The 25,762-nt window shown below is 41.3% G+C and overlaps 2 protein-coding genes across 4 annotated transcripts in view; one reads left to right on the top strand and one right to left on the bottom strand.

Moving 5' to 3' along the window:
• The window catches only part of LOC115102310 (protein kinase C and casein kinase substrate in neurons protein 1-like), a 60,909-nt gene extending 51,924 nt beyond the window's left edge, over positions 1 to 8,985 (top strand). For 2 of the 3 annotated variants that reach the window (XM_029622130.2, XM_029622132.2), the window contains 6 exons: positions 2,534 to 2,709; positions 5,702 to 5,822; positions 6,092 to 6,204; positions 6,341 to 6,382; positions 6,677 to 6,909; positions 7,420 to 8,985. In XM_029622130.2, coding sequence (XP_029477990.2) covers positions 2,534 to 2,709; positions 5,702 to 5,822; positions 6,092 to 6,204; positions 6,341 to 6,382; positions 6,677 to 6,909; positions 7,420 to 7,529 — 795 coding nt within the window. In that variant the 3' untranslated portion in view covers positions 7,530 to 8,985. The remainder of the gene's footprint in view (positions 1 to 2,533; positions 2,710 to 5,701; positions 5,823 to 6,091; positions 6,205 to 6,340; positions 6,383 to 6,676; positions 6,910 to 7,419) is intronic. The other variant, XM_029622133.2, reaches the window with a different exon arrangement.
• A 1,893-nt stretch (positions 8,986 to 10,878) lies between these two features.
• Positions 10,879 to 25,336, bottom strand: LOC115102311 (SAM pointed domain-containing Ets transcription factor-like). Its single transcript, XM_029622134.2, has 5 exons — positions 24,826 to 25,336; positions 16,699 to 17,162; positions 14,565 to 14,762; positions 13,596 to 13,778; positions 10,879 to 13,035 (listed from the first exon to the last, which is right to left on the bottom strand). Exons 2-5 carry the CDS (start codon positions 17,147 to 17,149, stop codon positions 12,857 to 12,859), a joined length of 1,011 nt encoding a protein of 336 aa, XP_029477994.1. The 5' UTR covers positions 17,150 to 17,162; positions 24,826 to 25,336; the 3' UTR covers positions 10,879 to 12,856.
• Between the last annotated feature and the right edge of the window lie 426 nt (positions 25,337 to 25,762).

The raw sequence follows: 25,762 nt of genomic DNA, 5'->3' as shown, positions 1-25,762 counted from the left end.
GAATTTAGAGTGGTAGAAAGTGGCTTTAGCAGCAGAGACAGAGGAGGAAAATGTAGAGAGGAGGGAGTGAAAGGATGCCAGGTCCGCAGGGAGGCGAGTTTTCCTCCATTTCCGCTCGGCTGCCCGGAGCCCTGTTCTGTGAGCTCGCAATGAGTCGTCGAGCCACGGAGCGGGAGGGGAGGACCGAGCCGGCCTGGAGGATAGGGGACATAGAGAGTCAAAGGATGCAGAAAGGGAGGAGAGGAGGGTTGAGGAGGCAGAATCAGGAGATAGGTTGGAGAAGGTTTGAGCAGAGGGAAGAGATGATGGATGGAAGAGGAGAGAGTAGCGGGGGAGAGAGAGCGAAGGTTGGGACGGCGCGATACCATCCGAGTAGGGGCAGTGTGGGAAGTGTTGGATGAGAGCGAGAGGGAAAAGGATACAAGGTAGTGGTCGGAGACTTGGAGGGAGTTGCAATGAGGTTAGTGGAAGAACAGCATCTAGTAAAGATGAGGTCGAGCGTATTGCCTGCCTTGTGAGTAGGGGGGAAGGTGAGAGGGTGAGGTCAAAGAGGAGAGGAGTGGAAAGAAGGAGGCAGAGAGGAATGAGTCAAAGGTAGACGTGGGGAGGTTAAAGTCGCCCAGAACTGTGAGAGGTGAGCCGTCCTCAGGAAAGGAGCTTATCAAGGCATCAAGCTCATTGATGAACTCTCCGAGGGAACCTGGAGGGCGATAAATGATAAGGATGTTAAGCTTGAAAGGGCTGGTAACTGTGACAGCATGGAATTCAAAGGAGGCGATAGACAGATGGGTAAGGGAGAAAGAGAGAATGACCACTTGGGAGAGATGAGGATCCCGGTGCCACCACCCCGCTGACCAGAAGCTCTCGGGGTGTGCGAGCACGTGGGCGGACGAAGAGAGAGCAGTAGGAGTAGCGGTGTTGTCTGTGGTGATCCATGTTTCCGTCAGTGCCAAGAAGTCGAGGGACTGGAGGGAGGCATAGGCTGAGATGAACTCTGCCTTGTTGGCCGCAGATCGGCAGTTCCAGAGGCTACCGGAGACCTGGAACTCCACGTGGGTCGTGCGCGCTGGGACCACCAGATTAGGGTGGCCGCGGCCATGCGGTGTGGAGCGTTTGTATGGTCTGTGCAGAGAGGAGAGAACAGGGATAGACAGACACATAGTTGACAGGCTAGAGAAGAGGCTACGCTAATGCACAGTAACGAGTCCTATATCGACATAATCAGAAAGGCCGCTCAGCAAGGAAGAAGCCACTGCTCTAAAACCGCCATAAAAAAAACAGACTATGGTTTGCAACTGCACATGGGGACAAAGATCATACTTTTTGTAGAAATGCCCTTTGGTCTGATTAAACAAAAATAGAACTGTTTGGCCATAATGACCATCGTTATGTTTGGAGGAAAAAGGGGGAGGCTTGCAAGCCAAAGAACACCATCCCAACCGTGAAGCACGGGGGTGGCAGCATCATGTTGTGGGCATGCTTTGCTGCAGGAGGGACTGGTGCACTTCACAAAATAGATGGGATCATGAGGGATATATTGAAGCAACATCTCAAGACATCAGTCAGGAAGTTAAAGCTTGGTCGCAAATGGATCTTCCAAATGGACAATGACCCCAAGCATACTTCCAAAGTTGTGGCAAAATGGTTTAAGGACAACAAGGTCAAGGTATTGGAGTGGCCCTCACAAAGCCCTGACCTCAATCCTATGGAAAATTTGCGGGCAGACCTGAAAAAGCGTGTGCGAGCAAGGAGTCCTACAAACCTGACGTAGTTACACCAGCTCTGTCAGGAGGCATGGGCCAAAATTCACCCAATGTATTATGGGAAGCTTGTGGAAGGCTACCTGAAATGTTTGACCCAAGTGAAACAATTTAAAGGCAATTCTACCAAATACTAACTGAGTGTATGTAAACTTCTGACCCACTGGGAATGTGATGAAAGAAATAAAAGCTGAAATAAATAATTCTCTCTACTATTATTCTGACATTTCACATTCTTAAAATAAAATGGTGATTCTAACTGACCTAAAAAATTTACTTTTTAAATGTCAGGTATTGTGAAAAACTGAGTTGACATGTATTTGGCTAAGGTGTATGTAAACATCCGACTTCGACTGTATATGTAGTGGTATTAACACTGTGGTGAGTGCGTGTGCTATTGCAGTATACTACGTACATCATATCTCAAACAGACTGATCATTATTATTAGTTTCTGTTTCTGTTAGTGGCTCAAGTGAAATAAAGCTGTGAAAAACAGAATCAATGCAGGACTATTTAAGACGACTCGGTGAGATTACAGTGGTGAACACACAGGACGTAATCCAGCAGGGTGGATCTCCGACTCTATTCACGGAGCCCTGGTGATGACAAGAGCAGATTACTCTGGGCCAGGGAGAGTGAGATGCTTACACACCCACGGTGTACGGATGCAGGTTGCTTGGTATTCAACCCAGAGTGCAAAACGTCTAGTTGTAATGACGTCAAAATGACATCATTATCTGTCAGAGCTGATGCTGTCCTTATCATCCCCTAGGCTAAGGAGAAGTATGAGAAGTCTCTGTCGGAGTTGAGTGCGGTCACTCCCCCATACCAGGAGAGCATGGAGCAAGTGTTTGACCAGTGCCAGCAGCATGAGGTCAAGAGACTCACCTTCCTTAAAGAGATCCTGCTGGACATTAAACGCCACCTCAATCTCACTGAGAACCAAAGGTCAGTGACTGGTGTTATCCTCTATCGTCCCATACATACTACAGCCCATCCTTTATTACATAACCTACATCAACCTATCCTCCCACATGGCCTTTGAATGAAAGGGTTATTGAGGAAAACTTTTCAGTTGGTACAGGATCAGACCTGTGTTTAAATACTATTTAGGGTATTTCAATACTTTTAAAGACATTTTGATGTAAAAAAAAAAAATGTTTTTTTTATTGGAAAATTAACATGGTTGAATATTGGAATGTATTTGGAAATACACTCGGAAAAGTATTGGCGTGAATTTGGAAATACTCAGACACAGGAAAGTGTATTTTCAAATGCAGATATTTAATTACTCAATGCATTCAAAACCCTTTAGTCGTAGGGGTATTTGAAATAATGTATTTGGAAATACATGAAGTACATCTTCTTGGCTATTTATAGAAAGTTATTTGAAATTACTTTAAAATACAAGTAGCTGATTTGACCACATTATTTGAAAATACTCAAATAAACAGAAAATAAGTATTTAAATGACAAATACTTAAATACTCATGTGTTTTAACCCAGGCTTGTACAGATGTTGTACATACAGTGCATTCGGAAAGTATTCAGACCCCTTGCCTTTTTCCACATTTTTAACATTTTGTTACGTTACAGCCTTATTCTAAAATTGATTAAATTAATGTTTTACTCATCAATCTACACACAATTCCCCATAATGACGAAACGAAAACAGGTTTTTGAACATTTTTGCAAAAAATACCTTATTTACATAAGTATTCTGACCCTTTTCCATGAGACCCGAAATTGAGCTCAGGTGCATCCTGTTTGCATTGATCATCATTGATATATTTCTACAACTTGATTGGAGTCCACCTGTGGTAAATTCTACAACATTGAAGGATCCTAAGAACACAGTGGCCTCCATCATTCTTAAATGGAAGGAGTTTGGAAACACCAAGACACTTACTAGCGCTGGCCGCGCGGCCAAACTGAGCAATCTGAGGAGAAGGGCCTTGGTCAGGGTGGTGACCAAGAACCTAATGGTCACTCTGACAGAGCTCCAGAAGGATAAACATCTCTGCAGCACTCCACCAATCAGGCCTTTATGGTAGACTGGCCAGACGGAAGCCACCCCTCAGTAGAAGGCACATGACAGCCCACTTGGAAAAAAGTTACCTAAAGACTCTCAGACCATGAGAAACAAGATTCTCTGGACTGATGAAACCAAGATTGAACTCTTTGGCCTGGACTACACCTAGGACCATCCCTACAATGAGGCATGGTGGTGGCAGCATCATGCTGTGGGGATGTTTTTCAGTGGAAGGGACTAGGAGACTAGTCAGGATCAAGGGAAATATGAATGGAGCAGAGTACAGAGAGGTCCTTGATGAAAACCTGCTCCAGAGCACTCAGGACTTCAGACTGGAGCAAGGTTCACCTTCCAACAGGACAACGGCCCTAAGCACACAGCCAAGACAACGCAGGAGTGGCTTTGGGAGAAGTTTCTGAATGTCCAGAGTCCGGACATGAACCCGATCGAACATCTCTGGAGAGACCTGAAAATAGCTGTGCAGCGACACTCCCCATCCATCCTGACAGAGCTTGAGAGGATCTGCAGAAAAGAATGGGAGAAACTCCCCAAATACAGGTGTGCCAGGTTTGTACTGTCATACCCAAGAAGACTTGGGTAATGGCTGTAATCACTGCCAAAGGTGCTTCAACAAAGTACTGAGTAAAGGGTCTGAATACTTATGTAAATTTAATATTTCAGTTTTTGCTTTGTCATTATGGGGTATTGTCTATAGATGGATGAGGGGAAAAAAACAATTTCATCCATTTTAGAATAAGGCTGTAACGTAACAAAATGTGGAAAAAGTCAAGGGTGTCTGAATACTTTCCAAATGCATTGTATAATGAAATTGGTATCATCTACACAACAGAAAATCTGCCTTGAAAAACAATTCAACATTCGTGTTGATAATACAGTCAAAATACCTTAATTACAGCATTAATCTCTTTAAGTGCTTAGCTGCATTATTTTTAGTTATTAGTTGAGTCTATGGATTATTTTAAACATCACATTCAGAGGAAATCTACTCCCAATGTGCTTGATTTATGTTGTCGCTTTCATTACAGTTAGTTTCAAATAGATAAATCTCAATGATGCAGTTAATTACATTTCAGACAAATTGCATCATGTCAGAGTGAATGCTTGTCATATTCTTGGCTGTGAATCAAATTGCGTGTGATACAAAGCCAGGTTCCATGGTGATTGGAATAAGGAGTTCATTCAAGCTGTTTCCTGGGTGTTTGGTCTTGGTTTATGATTAGTATGGAGGATGAGTGTAGGCTTTTATAGTGTGGTATGGAGTACTAAGTACACTGGCCTTTTGGACGACAGTATTGGTGATAACCCATAAATCAACCATAGGGTTATGGTATGCTAACAACTACAAACCCAGGCCTCAGCTTTCACCAACACACTCATGCAAATACAGACAGCTTGTCTCAGTGACAGCAGTAAAAGCAGAAACATCACTTGTAACTTGTATGTGTTTGGAAGAATTCGAATCGTCCATTTGATTGTCCATTATAGCATCTTACGCCTACATTTTTTGCAATATCACCCAGGAAATGTCATCATCTGTAGGGCTTGACTGTCAGTTATTCTGTGTTTTTGTCTCCACCTTTTGGTGGAAAAATGCCATCTGTCGGGACTCCATCTCATATCTCACTACTCCAATTTGAATGCAAATGTGTTGTCTGTATTCTGTGTAGCCTCACTTCGTGCTATGAATGGGCCCGAATGACCTTGTCTTTGAACCATTCCACTCTGTTGTTGTGAGTGCTGGCCCTTCATAAACAACTAGAAACCCTCCAGGAATACAGTACCATCAGCGCTGGACAGTTTGCACTGGCAGCCCTACTGTATTATTGTCCCTTAAACAGGCCCCCTCTCTCTCTGCGTGTTACAATGTGCTCTCTGTCTTCTCCCCAGCTATGGCACGGTATACAGAGAACTGGAGCGCACCATCCTGGCTGCCAACACACAGGAGGACCTGCAGTGGTTCAGCAACCACCATGGCCCTGGCATGCATATGAACTGGCCCATGTTTGAGGTACTGTGTGGTACTCTGCATTACTTCAACATAGTTGTCTGTTCAGGAATATTTACAACAACATGTAGGCTAACAAAGGTTCAGCTATTCATAGACATTTTTCCCCAGATACAAGTATGTATTTTTAATAACCCTGTTCAGTAAATTGGCTTTCAGTTGGAAGATTGTTGATTTACTGACTGATTTAAAAAGGAAAAGTTAAATGCCATTGGCCAGATCTGAGTCTCTGCTTCAGTGTAGACGTATTTATCATCTGCTCTGCCTTCCAGGACTATAACCCAGATGCCGCTGCTGTTGTTAAGAGGGAGAAGGTGCAGAAGCCGGCTGGGGCCCCACCGACCCCCAGCACTGACCACGTCGCACCGCCTGGAGACCGCGGCAGGTGAGAGGATCACTCCACTGGTGAAACTGCTACTGACAAAAAACACACACATACACACAAAATGACATGCCAGGGTTAATCAATATCTCCCATGATGCCATACCATTTCTTTTTCTGTCTTCCTTCAATTGATCAGCATCAGCGCTGATCATGTGGCACTGCCTGGTGACCGTGGCAGGTGAGAGGACCACAACACTGATCAAACACTACACACACCATCTACTGCCACATACCATCTACTGCCACACTGGGACCTACCCTAGTCAAACCATTTAAATGTCATCAAACACGCGGGATCTAACATGCCTTTTTTTACAGTCTCCATTTAATTAACTGGATATATATTGATTATATAGATGTGTTTCATTTACTCTGTTAATTACTGTTGCTCTAGTCTACAGTAGTCATGTTTGTATTATCTATGAAATTCTCCCGATCAAACCCATGTATCTTCCTAACCCTTCTGTTGCAGTGTGAGCAGCTATGAAAAGAACCAGGCCTACTCCACTGATTGGTCCGATGATGAGGCGCCTGCAGCTCATTCAGGCGGTGAGACCAATGGGGGTGGGAATGAAAACTCCTTTGAGGAAGACTCTAGCAGCGCCGGAAAAGGGGGTGCTGGGACCGGGACCGCTTCTGGGGTCCGGGTGCGTGCTCTGTATGATTATGACGGACAGGAACAAGATGAGCTCACCTTCAAAGCTGGTAAGCAACGACAACACTTCACCATCTTTGATGTCTCTTAATTGGGCTACGATGTATTTCCAGTTTAACCCTATTCTTGGCCCTATGATTTGAGTCCAACAGTGCAGTTTACCTCAACTATCAGTGCCAGATGGCTTATTATGGCCAAGCTGACTTGATAGGGGGGTGGAGATGAGGTCACGGGAAATGACCTGCCTTATCTGTGCATTCCATTCCAAAGTCACTTTATTCCCAGAGGAAGATTGTAGTGGTTAGTCAATAATGGCCACATTCTACTTCCTCCAATTACAGGCACCTGCTAGTCATTAGCAATCGTCTTCTGACTGTCCCTATATTAGAGGGTGTTAGTAGGGCCTTCCTAACAACATGATGCACATCCTGCCTGATCTTTGCTAATAGGGATGTGATAAAGGAAACAACAAAGATGTCCAAATGTACTATTGACCATAATGTTGTTCAGTCATGGAAAGAGCATGGAATGCAAGTTGATTAAGGAGATGTTCTTCACAGGTGATGAACTGACCAAGACTGAGGATGAAGATGACCAAGGCTGGTGTCGAGGTCGCCTGGATACAGGCCGAGAGGGACTGTACCCGGCCAATTACGTCGAGGAGATTTAATGACCCCAGAGGAGGAGGGTATGCCATTGGAGGCAGCTCGGACTGTCCCATCCAATGGCACTGCACAGAGCCAGAGACTTATGAACAACACATCCCTTACCCAACAGATGCGCCAAGCAGTCTTGACTAAATATAATCTTAGTAACGTAAGAAAAGACAATATATCAATATTATATTCATCCAGTATTTGAGGTGGGGAGGACTTAAACACTAAAACAGGAGCAGCATTTATTCCAGTCTACACAAACTCAAACATAACATTGAGCCAATGCAGGGACACATTTTGCATATCTGTGCTGTGTTTGATATAAAGATCATGCAGCTGATGTAAAATACATTTGCACTACATTCTCCTATAACAGTGTGACAATAATGTAACCAATTATACCTACCTACCCGTTTAACCAGAACAAGCTACTCAGCCTGCATTGTGTGTATATGGTGCCATTTTGTGTAGCATTTTCAATGCTATGTGTTCAGTCCTCATGTTTACATTGGGAATGCTGTGTATTGTTAAAAGTACCACAAAATGTACCATAGATTTTATTTTTTGTGATTTGGTCTAATCCCTTTTACCAGTGTGTGCATTGCTACACTAAGTGTTTATCTCCAAATGTGCTATGCAACAGGCTTTCCCTAAACCTCCAAGCCATATTAAGGCTACAAGATGCAACAAATCCGCTGATATGAAAACCAATGCAGAGGATCAGAGTTCACCATTAGACACAGAAACAGCATTGTGTCTGACTTCATAAACGGAAGTGGAGTTGGTGTATATACCTTTTTCTCTCTTCCCATCACCACCCTTAAATCATAACATCTCATTTCAATTCATTGCAGGGTATATCTACAATACCTGTTAATTGCAGGGTATATCTACAATACCTGTTAATTGCAGGGTATATCTACAATACCTGTTAATTGCAGGGTATATCTACAATACCTGTTCATTTCAATTCATTGGAGGTATTATCTAGAATACCTGTGAGGGGAATTCTGTATTTTTGGGGTCAGTGGGCATGATATTATCACCAGTTTGCTTTTATTTTATCTGTCAATGGTAACTAGAAAGGTTTGATTGTTCAGGTGACGTAATCAGGCATATTAACTTTAAATGTAGATGTTTTAAGGATATAAAATGAGAATGTGGACATGAATGTAGTTGTAGGGGCCTGGATGGAGACATGCTGTTTTTAACTAGACATGTTGTATTCCACTGTCATGGAGAACCCTACAAAGCAAAAAGCACTTATGAACCCATTCTCCTAGGGGCCCAATTCTGACTTAGGAGTGTACGCCCTTTCCTACACATGCCTTTCCTACTGCACTTCTCAGTAGTTGGTATTCAGACTTACCTTATGAAGGTGCCTAACATTCTTTGCAGGCGTGGTTCCCTTGTGCGTGCTGAATGCATTTCATTAAACAGCTAATAAACCCTCCCACTTGCTGGCCAACAGATTTTCTCTAGGATTTTTCATTCAATAGGGTTTTCTGTACATTTATCTTAAGCCATCCCTTTAAATACGGTGAACCTTTAATTAGAACTTTGACGACAGACTAGAATACATCTAGAGAACGGGTTCCAAATATAGGGATCAATGAAAGAAAGCCATCTCAATATATGCATAATCATCTCCGTTTCAGCACCAGCTGGTAGATAAAAAAATTCTCTGATCTTGTAGATTATGTAGGCAAATTTTAAGGGTTAGGAATGTATGTATAAATCATTAAAAAACAGGTTTGGAAAGCCTTTATGCATGAAATATATTGATGAATAAAAAATACAATGGTTTGAATTATCCTGAAAGTTATCATATTCAAATTCAATCCATGAATTAATGGAAGGTGTATGAGGGTTGAACAATAGTCTAGTCCTAATCATGGAACTGTTGGACAACGATGGTCCAGTCGTTGTGAACCGTGCGCCAGGCTCCAGGTTAAACCTGCTACTGAGTTCCAGAATGATTCAAATATGCTACATGTCCCAAATTATTGCACAACGTTAGCCTAATATGATCCACTAATGCTAGCAACCCTCAGCAACAACTACACAGAGGTGACAGAGGAAAGAAAGGTAAACAGAATAGAATAGAAGGATGCAAAATGTAAGCTACAATTATTTTTTTTACTGACACTAAAGTGACTGTTTTATAAATGTATGTGGGTATTACTGACGGTGGCTCCCGATATTGGCTAATATTTAACATGATTCAAATGGTAAAATAAAAAGGAGAAAAACCTGGGTATATAATTAAAACATTCAAATGCACAAACATCAACTAGCCAGGTTCAGCCCTACAGAAGCCTATATCTTGGGTCTCCAAATTTCATCCACGCAAATGATGAGGGCACACAATTAAAATTCTAAATAATGGCAAAGTTATTTATGCCTATTTCACTGCGGAAAAGAGGCCGCAATACATGTCATGTTGATATGATTTTCAGTTAGCTTCCATATGACTGGTTTCACATTCGTCTCCTGGGATCATAAGGAAAAATCATCTCAAACAATTGCTATGTGTATTTATAATCCCCTTCTCCAAACAGATTAATACTTTACCTAGCTCTTATCAATAGCTCTTATCAATTGAAACATTACAGTGCATGGATAATGCTGTTATTTCTATATAAGAAAAAAATGGATGCTTTTTTCAATTGGAACCGGCAGATTCGCTACAGTGTCAAGGTAGTGGAATTATTAGGGAATTAGGTCACGGTCAGAATATGGCGTGTCTGTAGACAAACCTCCGTCACGCCTTCGTATCTTAGATCTCTACCCCGAATGAATAGCAGGTGAATAGCATGCTATTCGCATGCCAATTTGTAAGTCGCTCTGGATAAGAGCGTCTGCTAAATGACTTAAATGTAAATGTAATGTAAATGCTTAAATTCAAGGTCAGTACAAGCATAGAGATAAAAGTTCATTAAAAGGGACTATGTTCCATTTACGCCACTTAACTCGGGTCGGAATCGGCCCCCTACTGAGCCAAAGAATGACCGAAATCTGAAATACATAAAACTCTTTCCTCATGCAATAACTCAACTATCACATAACCCTGTCATGCAACTAACTGCTACCTGTTGTCTCAGTATTTATTTGATCATTCAATAGTTGATCCACAGGGGGGAAGACAAGAGCATACCACAGTGACTACAGTATATCAGAAATAATTTATTTGACAGAAGTAATTAACTGTACTTTAGATTGCTCATGGTAGTATACTTCACATGCTCACACCTAACTCAGCCCCTGCTTTAAATGCACATACTGTATATACAGAAAATATTACAGTACTTGCTGACAAATCTAGTTTATCAGATGTTTATCCGATTCAAATATTTTTGCCAATGGTGGGCTATCTAAATCAGGCATGCAATAATGTTGTGAGAGCAGAAAGCTTTGCACAGAACAGGGGTCATGAACATGAGGTTAAACCGCCTCAAGTTTGATGTCATAGAACATTATTATATTGGCAAGATGTGTTTTGGTTATGGCTTCAGAGGAGATTTCACCAGGTCTTGGTATCACTGTTGAGAGAACACATCACCAGCTCACAAGTTATGTATCTTAGTGTAAACTACCCAGCAAAAATAACTAATATCATCAAATGATCTTATAGCCTTTACACACACACACACCTCGGGTAGATATTTTTTGGGAAACAAAAATCTTTATCATTCAGCGTGTATGAGTTGTGTAATTGTAAATAAAATAATAATAAAAAAATGCAAGTGATCAAATACTAAGACGAAATGTAGTATCATACATGCAAATGTATTACAACAAAATAACAGCAATGGAAAGCATATTAAGTAATAGGTACCATATCGTATGAATTGCATCGCAATGGAATTGTCAATGTACCATATAAGAGCGTGATGATACCCCACGCTGTCAGATTTGTATATGATGATGTAATTTAAGGATTTTATTCTCTTGTAACTGTACAACTGTGAGTTGGAAATTAAACCTAACTTCATTGAGGCAGTAAAAACGGTGTATATGTAAATGCTTTTTTAATGTTGATTTTTCTCTTCCTGATGCACACAAGGGGGACACGGCTCATGTTGTGAAACGCCTGTATTAGCAGACGTGTGTATGTTTATAGTTAGTGATGTAATTTGATCTCCTAACTGGTGTAGTGCCTGTTCATCTTAATGTAACACAAGGTTCATTTAAATATGCATAAAGATCATTATGATTATGATAATAAGGATGATATTCTGAATCAAAGTTGTTGTGATGGTGTCAATATTACAATATTGGTTTGAAAGGGGAAAACAAGTTTGTTGAGAATACAAACAAAATGTTTTGTGTCCCGTGTGTGTTTTGTGGATGGATTTTGACTCTGCATTATGGGTTATGATATGCTATGATTGTAGTCTTAGGGTGCTTGATGTAAAAAAGCTGCTTTGTTTTAAACACATTCAGTATTTAAACACATTCTTACACATTGTCATTATAAATATTCAATATTATATTCCAACATTTGTATGTATCCAATCACTAAATCTCTGACGCAGGTGTTCGACTCCACATACAGTTCCTAGCACTTGAAATGTGGCAGTGGTATTGAAATGCTTATATTACAGTAGTTCACTGTATTCACTAATTCCTATTAGACTGTATTCTTCCGCCAGGGAATGGGCACCGGAGTCAAATCATTTCAATTCAATGAGATCTGTGATATTACAAATCTACATCAGGATCATAATTGGCCCTACTGTATGGGGTAAACAGCTGTGACTGTGACCTATGAAGTGGCCTTAACATCGGACTGCTACTAGAGATCAGCAGTGAACATATTCAATCCATTCTATAGTACATTATATACTCACCATAGCTTAGTCCACTGTAGTTTCCAAAGCAAGCTTCAGAGAACTAATTATGTAAAATGTAACATTTGTAAGTGCTATGGGTTGTAAGGAGGGACATGTTGAAATGTAAATGGCACTAAAAAGAGCAACCATTACAAATGAAGAAATAAATAGTAGCTGATGTACTGGTGATTAAGAGAAAAAGTATACAAACATGGAATTGACATTTGTGAAAATGAAATATTGGACAATTAATATTAAAATTATTTCAACAATATTGGAAATGTAAAACATTACATATCTAATGCAATGTGACAATAAATTCCCATATGCAATCAGGTTACACATAAGAATATTGAAATTAGGCAGGAGTGCACAATGCAGGAGGCAGTCTATGCAGTGCATTGTTAATGCTGGAGCTAAAACAGCAGTTAGAGGCTTCTTTTCAGTTAGTTATCACCAGTCTTCACCACTCGTGTTCTCCTCTTCTGGCTGGCTGCTCAACAGCTTCATACAGGGTGGACAAACTGGTAGACCAGTCTCTGGGACACATCAGGCTTGCGGATGATGCCCTTCTTGTAGTACTGCCGGATAGAGCGACTCAGCTTGTCGTAGTTCATAGCTGGACGATTCTTTCTGAGGCCCCATAACCTGGCTACATAAGCCGAGTTTTCGATTTTGAAGATACCTGATGATTCAAAGGAAAAATAAAATGCAAGAGATGGAACATTTCACTTTTTTCAGCAACCAATGGACAATAAGCCCCAAATGTTGAATAACCCAAGTCAGTTCACATGGCCAAATGTTCTCACCCTTACAGTGTACCTTTTAGGACACCCTCAGCTTTAAAGCCCTCATCCAGTCTTTTTATTTTAGCTTTTAAATCATCACTATATTTCTAATAAATTACTGCGTGTGTCTATTTCATAAAAATAAGCTTTTGCCATTGAAATGCTCAGTCTGATCTTGTGGGCGTGTTTATAGGAATTTAAATATATTTACATACACTGCCCTGATTGGCGCATCGGACCATCTTGAATCTAGAGCCTACCCTGCGTACCCTTTCAAAGTAGGAGGAATCATATGCAAAATAAAAGATGACTGGTCATTGGTCAGAATAATCCGATCAGATTGTGATGTCATGATCTGGGCCAAAAACTCTATCCCACCTGAACAGGCTGAAATTCCAGGCTAAAATGTACACCATACACCTGTCTGCACTCCCCCCTCTTTCCCCTGCCCACTAACCTTTCTCCTTGTTGAGCCAGCGGATGCAGCGTTCATAGTTGTGTGGCTTGAGGAGCAGCTGTCTAAGGAACTGCCACAGGTGGATGGGCTGGCTTGAGCAGGATGAGTCAGCCTCTGGACACGTCTCCTCAGCACTATGTAACTTGGTATCTCCTGGTGTGCAGCACTCCTTCATGCACGCAGCTGTGACAAAAACAACATTGAACAGGATTACACATTTGTTATCTCAACATAAGACTAAGAAAATATCTGAAAACTACAGTACAATCTATATAGTGAATGAGCCAAGTACTCATTTGGCTTGTGGCTATTAAACATTCAATAATTTTCTATGGAATTACGCACACCATAAATTAAATATATGCCATGTTATAATATAAGTGTACAAAACATTAAGAACACCTGCTCTTTCCATTCCATAGACTGACCAGGTGAATCCAGGTGAAAGCTATGATCCCTTATTGATGTCACTTGTTAAGTCCACTTCAATCAGTGTAGATAAAGGGGAGGAGACAGGTTAAATAAGTATTTTTAAGCCTTGATACAATTGAAACATGGATTGTGGATGTGTGCCACTCAGAGGGTGAATGGGTAAGACAAAATATTTAAGTGTCTTTGAACGGGGTATGGTAGTAGGTGCCAGGTGCACCAGTTTCAGTGTGTCAAGAACTGCAATGCTGCTGGGTTTTTCACACTCAACAGTTTCCCATGTGTATCAGGAATGGCCCACCACCCAAAGGACATCCAGCCAACTTGAAACAAGTGTGGGAAGCATTGGAGTCAACATGGGCCAACATCCCTGTGGAACGTTTTCGACACCTTGTAGAGTCCCCAGCAAATTGAGGCTGTTCTGAGGGCCAAAGAGGATGCAACTCAATATTAGGAAGGTGTTCCTAATGTTGTGTACACTCAGTGTATATATATCACAGTCTGATTAACAGATCCGTTCAAGGTTGTCAGTTGCCCTACCTGATCTCCAGATGTCCAGGTGAGCAAACAGCAGGTCTCCACATTGCATTGAGCGCTGCCTGAAGTCCTCCTCTGTCATGGAGCACAGGTCCTTCCCACTGAGCTCCTGGAACACCTTTCCCACCTGGGGTAGTCTGTACAGGTGCTCTGTCCACAGCAGCCACTTCTGGACGTTCCCACAGTTCCACTCCATGGGTTCTGCAGAGGCGATGAGGTACATTGTACTGTATGCAATTTCTGAACTGATATTTGTCTTCCCTATGACAAGTAGTGAGTGAGTGAGCATGTGAAATGAGGCGTGTGAAATTATGAATTGTCAACAGAGGCATTTGCACAGGGCGGAGAGGCCCCAGACACTTCTGTCATTGGGTTTAGCCCAGCGTCAGTGGTATTAAAGTTTCAAGTTTCAGAGATTATTCAAGTTTTGAAGTTTATTCGCCACGTGCACAGCATACAACAGGTGTAAAACAGTACAGTAAAATCCTTACCTTGAGAGCTCTTTCCCAACAATGCAGTGATAATAATAATAATAATATATTATTAGCATAGAAGTCTTATTTATTAGCATAGAAGTCGCAATGTCGCATAAAAAAAGGGCACTCTACAGTGAATGGTGACCTTTACTGTTTTGTTTGCTTTCCTTATAAGAAAGATCTGACAGTGGATAATGGGGTGTTTCAACTGTGAGACTTTTCTCAGTGCTCTTTTATCCTTATTCTAGTCATTCTACAGACAGTGACAGATCACATGTTTATCTGTGGTGAACATGACACACCCTGAGACTGATAGAGACATGAGGTCTATCCCTTCTGGAGACTATTCAGACCCCTTGACTTTTTTCACATTTTGGTAGGTTACAGCCTTATTCTAAAATTGATTCAATCGTTTTTTAAATCTGTATTAATCTACCCACAATGCTCAATAATAACAAAGCAAAAACAGTAACAAAAAAACACGTAAATGTCACATTTACATAAGTATTCAGACCCTTTACTCTGACCCTTTACTTTGTTGAAGCACCTTTGGCAGCGATTACAGCCTCAAGTCTTCTTGGGTGTGACGCTACCAGCTTGGCACACCTGTATGTTGGGAGTTTCTCCCATTATTCTCTACAGATCCTCTCAATCTCTGTCAGGTTGGATGGGGAGAGTTGCTGCACAGCTACTTTCAGGTCTCTTCAGAGATGTTCGTTCGGGTTCAAGTCCGGGCTCTGGCTGGGCCACTCGAGGACATTCAGAGACTTGTCACGAAGCCACTACTGTGTTGTCTTGGCTGTGTGCTTGTCCTGTCTGGGTTGTTGTCCTGTTGGAAGGTGAACCTTCACAACAGTCTGAGGTCCTGAGTGCTCTAGCAGGTTTTCATCAAGGATCTCTCTCCGTTCATCTTTGCCTCGATCCTGACTACTCTCCCAGTCCCTGCAACTGAAAAACATCCCCACAGCATGATGCTGCCACCACCATGCTTCACTGAACCAATCGGGTTCTTGGTCATTTTCCTGACCAAGGCCCATCTCCCCCGATTGCTCAGTTTGGCTGGGCGGCCAGCTCTGGGAAGAGTCTTGGTGGTTCCAAACTTCTTCCATTTTAGAATGATGGAGGCCACTGTGTTCTTGGGGACCTTCAATGCTGCATAGTTTATTTGGTACCCTTCCCCAGATATGTGCCTCGACACAATCCTGTCTCATAGCTCTACAGACAATTCCTTTGACATCATGGTTTTTGCTCTGACATGCACTGTCAACTGTGGGACCTTATATAGACAGGTGTGTGCCTTTCCAAATCATGTCTAATCAATTGATCTCATAGCGAAGGGTCGGAATACTCATGTAAAGAAGGTATTTCTGTTTTTTATTTTTAATACATTTGCAAAAACCTGTTTTCACTTTGTCATTATGGTGGTATTGTGTGTAGATTTCTGAGGATTTACATTTTTTAAATCTATTTTAGAATAAGGCTGTAACGTAACAAAACATGTAAAAAGTCAAGGGGTCTGAATACTTTCCCAAGGCACTGTATGAAACAGTAGCATAGTTTACAGCACAGTAATAACAGTAATAATAACCGTAATACCATGGTAACAATATGGTAACAAATTACAGACACACAATATCTTGGTAGTTAAACAGTTTTCCTACCTGGGGTAATGTTGAGCAGCTTGCAGGCGGTCTCTATGTCCTTCATTACTTCTCCCAACACAATGCTCTGAACCTGCTCCAGACAGCGTTCCTCCACCTGTCCCTCTAGCCCAGAGGGGACCTCCAATCCCAGGCCCACCCCCAGGCCCTGGCTGTCGATGACAGGGCACTGCTCCAAGGGCTTACAGGGGGGCTCAGGGGGTGCTGCCTCTTTCTTCTTCAACAGCCACAAGCTGTCTTCAGTGAAGAGCATGTCAGAGCAGGGCAGGAACACCCCTTGCAGGCTGCGTTCAGGAGCGGTGTGTTTAGGCACAGTTATCAGTCCACGGGGCGGCTTGGTGTCCTCCTCCTCCCAGGCCCTCAGAGCAGACACACTGTAGGGGTAGTCATTGAAACTCATCAGGGGAAGGGGCACTGTGCTCCCCACGCGGTCACAGCCTGGACTCCCCATAGCTTCAACAGTACTGGAGATCAGAAAGGAAGACTTTCATCAGGCATGTTATATAAAGGGATTCATCCTGGATACACAAAAAGACCCTTTCCGAAAGGTCTCAAAACAATAGCGAACTTGATGGCAAACAGTTCACATATCGACATAGCAAATGTTAGGTGTAAGAATTTAAAAAAAAAAATTGTATCATGTCTGGTGAAAAAAATAATCTGTCATCCATGAGTGACACTTTCTAATTACAATTTTCTAGTCACTTTATTTGACTGGCTTATTTTCCTTTTCAATTCACATGGCAAGCTTTTCCCTCAGACAGTGTTGTCTTAATGCAACATTGAAACCATATCCAAATGTCAAAATATGAAACAGTAGTAATCCGAAAGCAAACATGACATTTCATTAATGTTGTTTGTTCTGTTGGTACTTTCTTTGAAATGTTGAATTAACCAATCTATTTTCATAAAAACAACACTTCATTGTGTAGAGTAGCACGTTTGAGTATGGTGTGTAAGAATTTCAAAGGGTTGACTTTTTGTCATGTTATCAGTAACCTCTTCCCCTAGTCAGAGCTACAGAAACCCTGAAAGGCGCTGCACAACCAATGCAGACGCTGCTTGGTCAATCCAACGTCTGTACTGGCCTGCAGGATTTACAGGGACATGGCCTCTGCAGAAGTCAAGGCATTCATACTTTAAGTGCTTCGCGGAGCAGAAGTGAGGGAAGTTGTCAAGGAAGTGAGTTTGTGTTCTACTGTCAACCAATCATGTCAGTGCGGAGCTATAAGGAGCCCTGTACATTGTTACAAAATTTGGGAGGTGCACAGCGATGCAGTAAATAGCTCAATTTGGCCTCTTCGTGCCTCCGAGGTTCCGATTACGTCACATCCTCCACATGGAGCCTGAAACCACATTTACAAGATCAAGCATAAATGGGCTTTACCCTAACGCTACAAGTGACAAATGACAGTTAGTTTGATAGTTGGTTCTGTGAGATTATACAACGGGTGGGTCTAATCCTGAATGCTGTTGGTTAAAAATGCATTCCAGATGGTGTCTATTCCACAAATTACCACAGGCTAAATCTATGACGTTAAAATGCCTATTTACTCTGTTCCATCTGACTGCGCAATCCACTGTCTCATCAGCCCAGGCAGGCAATTTATAAACTTGATCTCCACTATAAAAAGCATCTAGACATTATCTCACATTTCTTTTAGACTAACATTTAGTTTCCAACAGTGGAGATTTGTATAAACCTTACTGTCTGTCTCTCCGACATTTGCAACATTGTTTCAATATTCAACTTCGATCTACAGTTGTCCCATAGTAATAAAAGTGTCTTAACCAGACAGACAGGCAGACAGCTTTTCGCAGACAGTCAAAATCATGAATCTGCTGGCATAATCTTTATGGATGTATGCAAATGTCAATAGAAAACAGGTCAAACTAAACGAAATGCAGCCCGTTTGCAGTCTTTCCAGCTTTAGTTTGAAGTGATTGTGTTAGCTGTGTTGTTGGCAAGGTCCTCTGAACAACAGTGTCCTGAGGAGAGTGCACATTTTCTATGCCAGACGAAATCGCACATCATTACCTCATTGTTATGGATGTATCCAGATAAATGTCACTAGAAAACAGCTTAAACAAACGCAAATGCAGCTACTTTGCTGTTATTCTGACTGCACCGTTTGACGTGACTGTAAATTAGCCGTAGTTGCCCAGCTAGCAATGAGAACATTGACAATAGAACGAAGGACTGGGTCACGTCCAGATACAGAACAAAAAGATTTAAGACCGGGTCGCGTCTCTGGCAACCGAACCGAAAGAACAAACGACCAGCCGGCTTGGCTAGCAACCTTAGATTTGTGTCGGTACTATATATCGTGGAAGGATGAAATAGTATGAATAAATTCATTAACATAATGTTTTTGATGAAAATACGTAAATTGTTATTTACATTTTAGCAGACACTCTTATCCATATGAATTAGGGTTAAGTGCGTTGTTCAAGGACACATCAATAGATTTTTCACCTAGTCAGCTCTGGAAATTGAACCAGCAACCTTTCGGATACTGACCCAGCGTCCTTTACCGATAGGCTACCGTTTTATGATAGTGATAATGCCTCGTCTCGGGCCTAACAACACCCGTGCTAATATACCCTCCAAACACCGGCTTCTCAGACATTATCACTTAAACATAAGGTAACAGACATCATGTAATGTCAAGACTGGGTGCTAATGCATTAAATTAAACTACATGTGAGTATACTGGCATCCAGTATATCCATTATAATCACTGGGTTAAGAGGTGATAATATAGGATGAAGTAAGTAGCATTGTCCCATTAAAAGCTAGAATCCTTAATTGAAACAATAACAAAGTGGTCACCTGCCCTCTGTTTTGGTTGCTTTTTAAAACTGAGGGATGGGCCTGGAGGAATGTAACCACTTTCAAACTCATATGGATGCAAGGACTGACCATCCATGATATCAAAATAACAATGTTAACCATGTTTTGAGGCTATACAGCACTTGTTTACCTTTACATTGTTTACAAACATTTGATTAAAACAAGCTGATATTTTGGGTTCAGATGGGGTAAACTCATGAGACATTTCTAAGTTATATTCTTCAAGAATCAACGGGAATACAGTGCATTCGGAAAGTATTTAGACCCCTTGACTTTTTCCACATTTTGTTGTTACAGCCTCATTCTAAAATGGATGAAATCCATTTTTGTCCTCATCAGTCTACACACAATGCCCCATAATGACAAAGTGAAAACAGATTTTTAGAAATGTTTACAAATTTATAAAGAATTTAAAACAGAAATACCTTATTTGCATAAGTATTCAAACCCTTTGCTATGAGACTTTAAATTGAGCTCAGGCGCATCCTTTTTCCATTGATCATCCTTGAGATGTTTCTACAACTTGATTGGAGTCCATCTGTGGTACATTCAATTGATTGCACATGATTTGGAAAGTCACACACCTGCCTATATAAGGTCCCACAGTTGACAGTGCATGTCAGAGCAAAAACCAAGCCATGAGGTCAAAGGAATTGTCCTTAGAGCACCGAGACAGGATTGTGTCAAGGCACAGATCTGGGGAAGGGTACCAAAACCTTCCAGAAGGACAACCATCTCTGCAGTACTCCACCAACCAGGCCTTTATGGTAGATTGGCCAGATGGAAGCCACTCTTCAGTAAAAGGCACATGACAGCCCACTTGGAGTTTGCCAAAAGGCACCTTAAGACTCTCAAACCATGAGAAACAAGATTCTCTGGTCTGATGAAATCAAGATTAAGTGTCACATCTGGAGGAAACCTGGAAGGTTCACCTTCCAACAGGACAACGACCCGATCAGACATCTCTGGAGAGACCCGAAAATAGCATTGCATCGACGCTCCCCATCCAACCTGACAGAGATTGAGAGGATCTGCAGAGAAGAATGGGAGAAACTCCCCAAATACAGGTGTGCCAAGCTCGTAGCATCATACGAAAGAAGACTCAAGGCTGTTATCGCTGCCAATGGTGCAAAGTACTGAGTAAATGGTCTGAATACTTATGTAAATGTGATATTTCCGTTTTTTTATTTTATACATTTGCAAAACTTTCTAAAACCTGTTTTTGTATAGTCATTATGGAGTTTTGTGTGTAGATTGATGAGGGGGAAAAAAACAATTTAATCAATTCTAGAATAAAGCTGTAATGTAACAAATGTGAAAAAAGTCAAGCGGTCCGAATACTTTCTGAAGGCACTGTATATCAGTTATTTTCAAGCACATTTTTCAGATGTAAGTGGTGTATTTTCAAAACTACAAAACTCTAAACTGATTCACTTGTAATGTCCGCATTCTTATGTTCAGAACTCTTGATAGGGGTATCGTGCTTTTACACCTGCATTGTTTGCTGTTTGGGGTTTTAGGCTGGGTTTCTGTACAGCACTTTGAGATATCAGCTGATGTACGAAGGGCTATATAAATAAATTTGATTTGATTTGATTTGATTTGATTTGATTAGAGTTCATAAAAATAACATGGCACTGATAGACATGGTCGCCTGGTTCCTGACTTCTAAGCAACTTTGCAGTATTATTTTGTGTGTGTATGTGTGTGTTATTTCTCACATTATATTCACAAGCATTTCTCTACACTCGCAATAACATCTGCTAAATATGTGTATGCAACCAATAAACATGATGATTTGATTTTCGTTTAAATACCAGAAGAACATTTTGTTTTGCCATCAATACATCAAATGTACATTTACGTCATTTAGCAGACACTCTTATCCAGAGTGATTTACAGTAGTGAGTGCATACATTTTTCATACTTTTTGTAACTTGTCCCCCGTGGGAGTCGAACCCACAACACTGGTGTAGCAAGCACTGTGCTCTACCATCTCAGCCACACAGGACAAAATAATGACAGCCTCACCATTTACTAATTTTAACTACCTTTTAATCCAATAGCAAAAAACACAAGATACACATTTCTAAATGTATTTTTTTTTCTATAGAGTATTTACATTTACATTTACATTTAAGTCATTTAGCAGACGCTCTTATCCAGAGTAACTTGACATGCAATTTGTTTTTGCAAACCAATGACAGGTTAAGACCATGTTAAGAAATACGTCAGTCTTACACTTTCATTATCTTTACACAGTACATACGTGGAACAGATTTTCCGATATAACGGTATTGTAGGGGTATTGTAAAGCAGTTGGCTACTGTAAAAATATATATATGTGTAGCAAGGTGCTGTGTATTCCATTTCTGCCCTATGCAACATTGTAGAAGATCACCTTTCTAAGTAAACTGATAACAGCATCGCATGTCTCTCTCCTTGGCAAAATGAATCAGCTCACAGTGTATCAATAATACTCAGACGATGAGTGGAATATATTGTTATATACAACCCAGGTATTATAGCAGTGCATTGTACAACACACTATAATTCCAAATGGTAGCACATAGTGCCTCTTTCCACTTTGAAATATTGAAGCACACTGGCTGATGGAGGACGATGATGTAGTATTTACAGCCACATCCATATATGATTTGGTTTTACTTTCCAACATAAATGGATTTCAATTGATACATTTATGATGTAAAAATATAGAATTGTACAGTGTTCAGCACTTATTCTTTTGTTGGTACTTTAACCCCTTTCCCCCCTAATTTCGTGATATCCAATTACAGTCTTGTCCCATCGCTGCATCTCCCCTACGGACTTGGGTGAGGCGAAGGTCGAGAGCCATTCGTCCTCTGAAACACAACCCTGCCAAGCCGCACTGCTTCTTGACACACTGCTCGCTTAACTCAGAAAGCAGCCGCACCAATGTGGTTGGAGGAAACACCATCCAACTGGCAACCAAAGTTAGCTTGCAGGCACCCGGCCCACCACAAGGAGTCGCTAGAGCGCGATGGGACAAAGTAATCCCGGCCGGCCAAACCCTCCTCTAACCCGGACAATGCTGGGCCAATTGTATGCTGCTTCATGGGTCTCCCGGTCACTACCGGCTGTGTCACAGCCTGGGATCGAACCCAGGATGTAGTGACGTCTCAAGCACTGCTATGTAGTTCCTTAGACCGCTGCGCCACTCGGGAGGAAATTGATATGCGATTTTGATTCAGCAGTTAGCAGTTTTGAGCAGATTGATAAAGTGATAGTTAAATGTATTGTCAACAAATTAAAATAAAATCATACAAAAATGTGAATATTGTATTTTGAAAAGCAGGTATGAACAGGTATCCAAATTGAAAGAGATTTGGTGCACATGAGCCATTTTGATTACCTGTTTAGATTTTTGTACTTAGAGTTGTGAAAATTTACCACATACAGTACTTGCACCAAAACCATTGAAAAAAAACATGTCATTAATATACAGTAAGTTCATTTATATAAATGTCCACAATGTCATACAATACTGTATCCATGATAGCTGAATCAGCACTTATAGACTGAGGCCCTGGGGTGTTTGGCTGGTGGCTCAGGTACTGGTGGACACTGACAGGGTTAAGTTTTTTAGGTCAACAAAACGTATTTGAGGTTAATTGCAAAATGAAAGTATCTGCCCTCACAGCATATTAGACAAAAGGTGGACAATAAATAACCCAGCCCATATCCACGGTGTGAGTAACAGCTGAGGTGGAGGTGGCATTGTATCCTCTGACGTGCTGGTTTAACCGCAACAGCTCATAATACTGTGCTGGCCGTATTCACATTGTATAGAATGATCCAGCAAATAGGAGGGCTCAGATGAAAAACTGTACATACATTCAATATTGAGACTGTTGAGAAGTGCTGTGTCTCTGTGCACCAGAACCAGAATGTATGTATGACATGTGCTGTATCTTGCTATTGGCACTAAGGTGTATAAATGGCAGTATAGTGCAGTTGTGTGATGAAGTGGGAAATGCGTTTAGGTTTTTATTACATTTAGTGCTTGAGGGGTTTTGGCTGATTGCTTATCATTTCCAATACTAAGTGTAACATAATTGGTGAGTTATTACAGGGAAGTTAAAATAGCCGGAGGACCAAATACTGTAAAGTGGGGGCCTTCTATGGATAATGAAATAGTTCAATAAAGGGAAATTATTGTTTGAGTATAACATCATGTACAAATCATGAATGTTTTAATAGTTTGAGAATTGAGATATATTCATTCTAATGAAGAAGGTAGTGTCTTACAATCGCGCTCCATTTCTCTGTTTTCCTGGTGGGTATGTGTGCGTGTGTGTGACTATTGTATACACGTGAATTAAATACTTCTTTAGAACAAAGCACTGGGTTCAAAAATACACCTTGATAGATAACCATTTCTAAAGTGATATCAGAGGCATTCAGTCGATATGAAAGATATTTGGTCATGTATTACTCATTGCATTCCCCTACACATTAAACAAAGGGAGGGCTACTTTAAATTCACACCTATTTCTTTATCTCGATACTTTACTAGCATTAAAAAATAATTTCTCAGTGTGTGTGTGTGCATCTGTGTGTGTGTCATCTAAACCTCCAAACAAAGTTCAGGCACACAGTCATTAGAAGAGGGTGGTGAAACTCTCATTACACCTGTTGAACTGGTTTGGTGTCCCTTGGGGCCTGCTTACTAAAACTGAAAAACATTGCAGGTGTGTGATTAACCTGTGTGTACTAAAAAGCAGTTTGGTGCTCTTTCCATGGATGCAAGGAAAAACAAAGAAATGTCAATGTATCAAAAGGAAACAGATCACGTGAACTTTATATCCGAGGTGCATGAAAATGCCACAAGAAAGAGAATCACCTCTGATATTGCAAAAAAATCGGAGTGAATTTGTAATTGCCAAAAACAGTAACAGAGTGAAAAACTGAATACAGTGTTTCCTTCAAACATACTTCATCAGTGTCTTGATGACACTTTGTCCAGTACAACTGTGACCCCTTCTGCAAAGAGTGGCATGGTAGATACAACACTCTGACAGTTCACTGCTACAGTGTAAATCCCTGTCTGAAAGTCTTCCTATCAAACTGGTTCCATGGTATGTCATCCTCAATAATATAACTCATAGTAATCATACTGATCAACATCTCCATCATCATCACCTTGCATAGTTCAAGACAGTCTACCACTTCATTCTAAAAAAAATCCACCTCAATATCTTTCCCAAACCCAGGCGTGTCCGTAGACATACCTGGTCAGAGGAGCAGGCTGCTGATGGTGTTTGAGCTGGTAGACTGTCACTCTGGATATCTGTCTTCACGTCTGTCAATGGACTTCTTGTACAGGTGCCCGAAGAGTTCCACAGTGAGTCACAGTGCAGATGGGCAGAAGCTCAAGTCCCAAGCTCCTCTGGTGGTGGATGAGTTTAATATGTAGGCTCTCTTCTAGTGGTCTTCTCTGGTTGGCTGTTTCAGTTGTCAGGTTGTAACAGATGATTGTGGCCCTCAGGTCATGAGGCAGTGATGTGTCAGAGAGAGAGAGGGGGATTAGGCAGGATACCTGGAGCCGTGTCTCAAACACTATCAGGTGGTCGGAGTGCTTTCTTCTGCTCTGACAGTTGAGAGAGTCCTCAGCTGGCCTGCTTGGTGGGGTTAGAGGCGAGGTTGTTGGTCATCATGGCCAGCCAGCCTTATCTGTGATGAAGTTCTCACTATACTGACAAATTCATGCTAGAGGGTGCGCGCGTAGGAATGCTTGCTTCAATGTGACTTCAGGTCATATTTATAAGGAGCTATTTTCACCTAGGTAAACAGTATGATGAATGTGGTTCTACCTAGCTACAGGTGTATGAGCAACTCCGTGACGACATCCCTAACTTCCCGCCTCTCTTAAGAAGAGTGGCAGTTAACTCTTTGCTGTCAGCCATGGCTTCTCATTGTAAAAGGATGAGTTTCCTAAATGTGTTCCCTTCAGTAATTTGATGTAATCTATACAATGTTTGTGATTTGTGAATAAAACAACATCCCATTGGCGTGAGGGAATTTTCTAAGATTTCTTATCACTCAAAGATTTACATAATGAACCAGGCTGCATTGTGTAAGCCAGGTAACACCACATTTGCCTACCAAATTAGAAATTCCAAGCTTTCTACTTTTGTGATTTTAAGTGAAGTTGATTCAAAAAAAGGA

The sequence above is a fragment of the Oncorhynchus nerka genome, linkage group LG20, assembly GCF_034236695.1.
Source record: "Oncorhynchus nerka isolate Pitt River linkage group LG20, Oner_Uvic_2.0, whole genome shotgun sequence".
Lineage (NCBI taxonomy): Eukaryota > Metazoa > Chordata > Actinopteri > Salmoniformes > Salmonidae > Oncorhynchus > Oncorhynchus nerka.
Note: the sequence above shows the minus strand (reverse complement) of the source record. Positions and strands in the feature narration are given on the sequence as shown.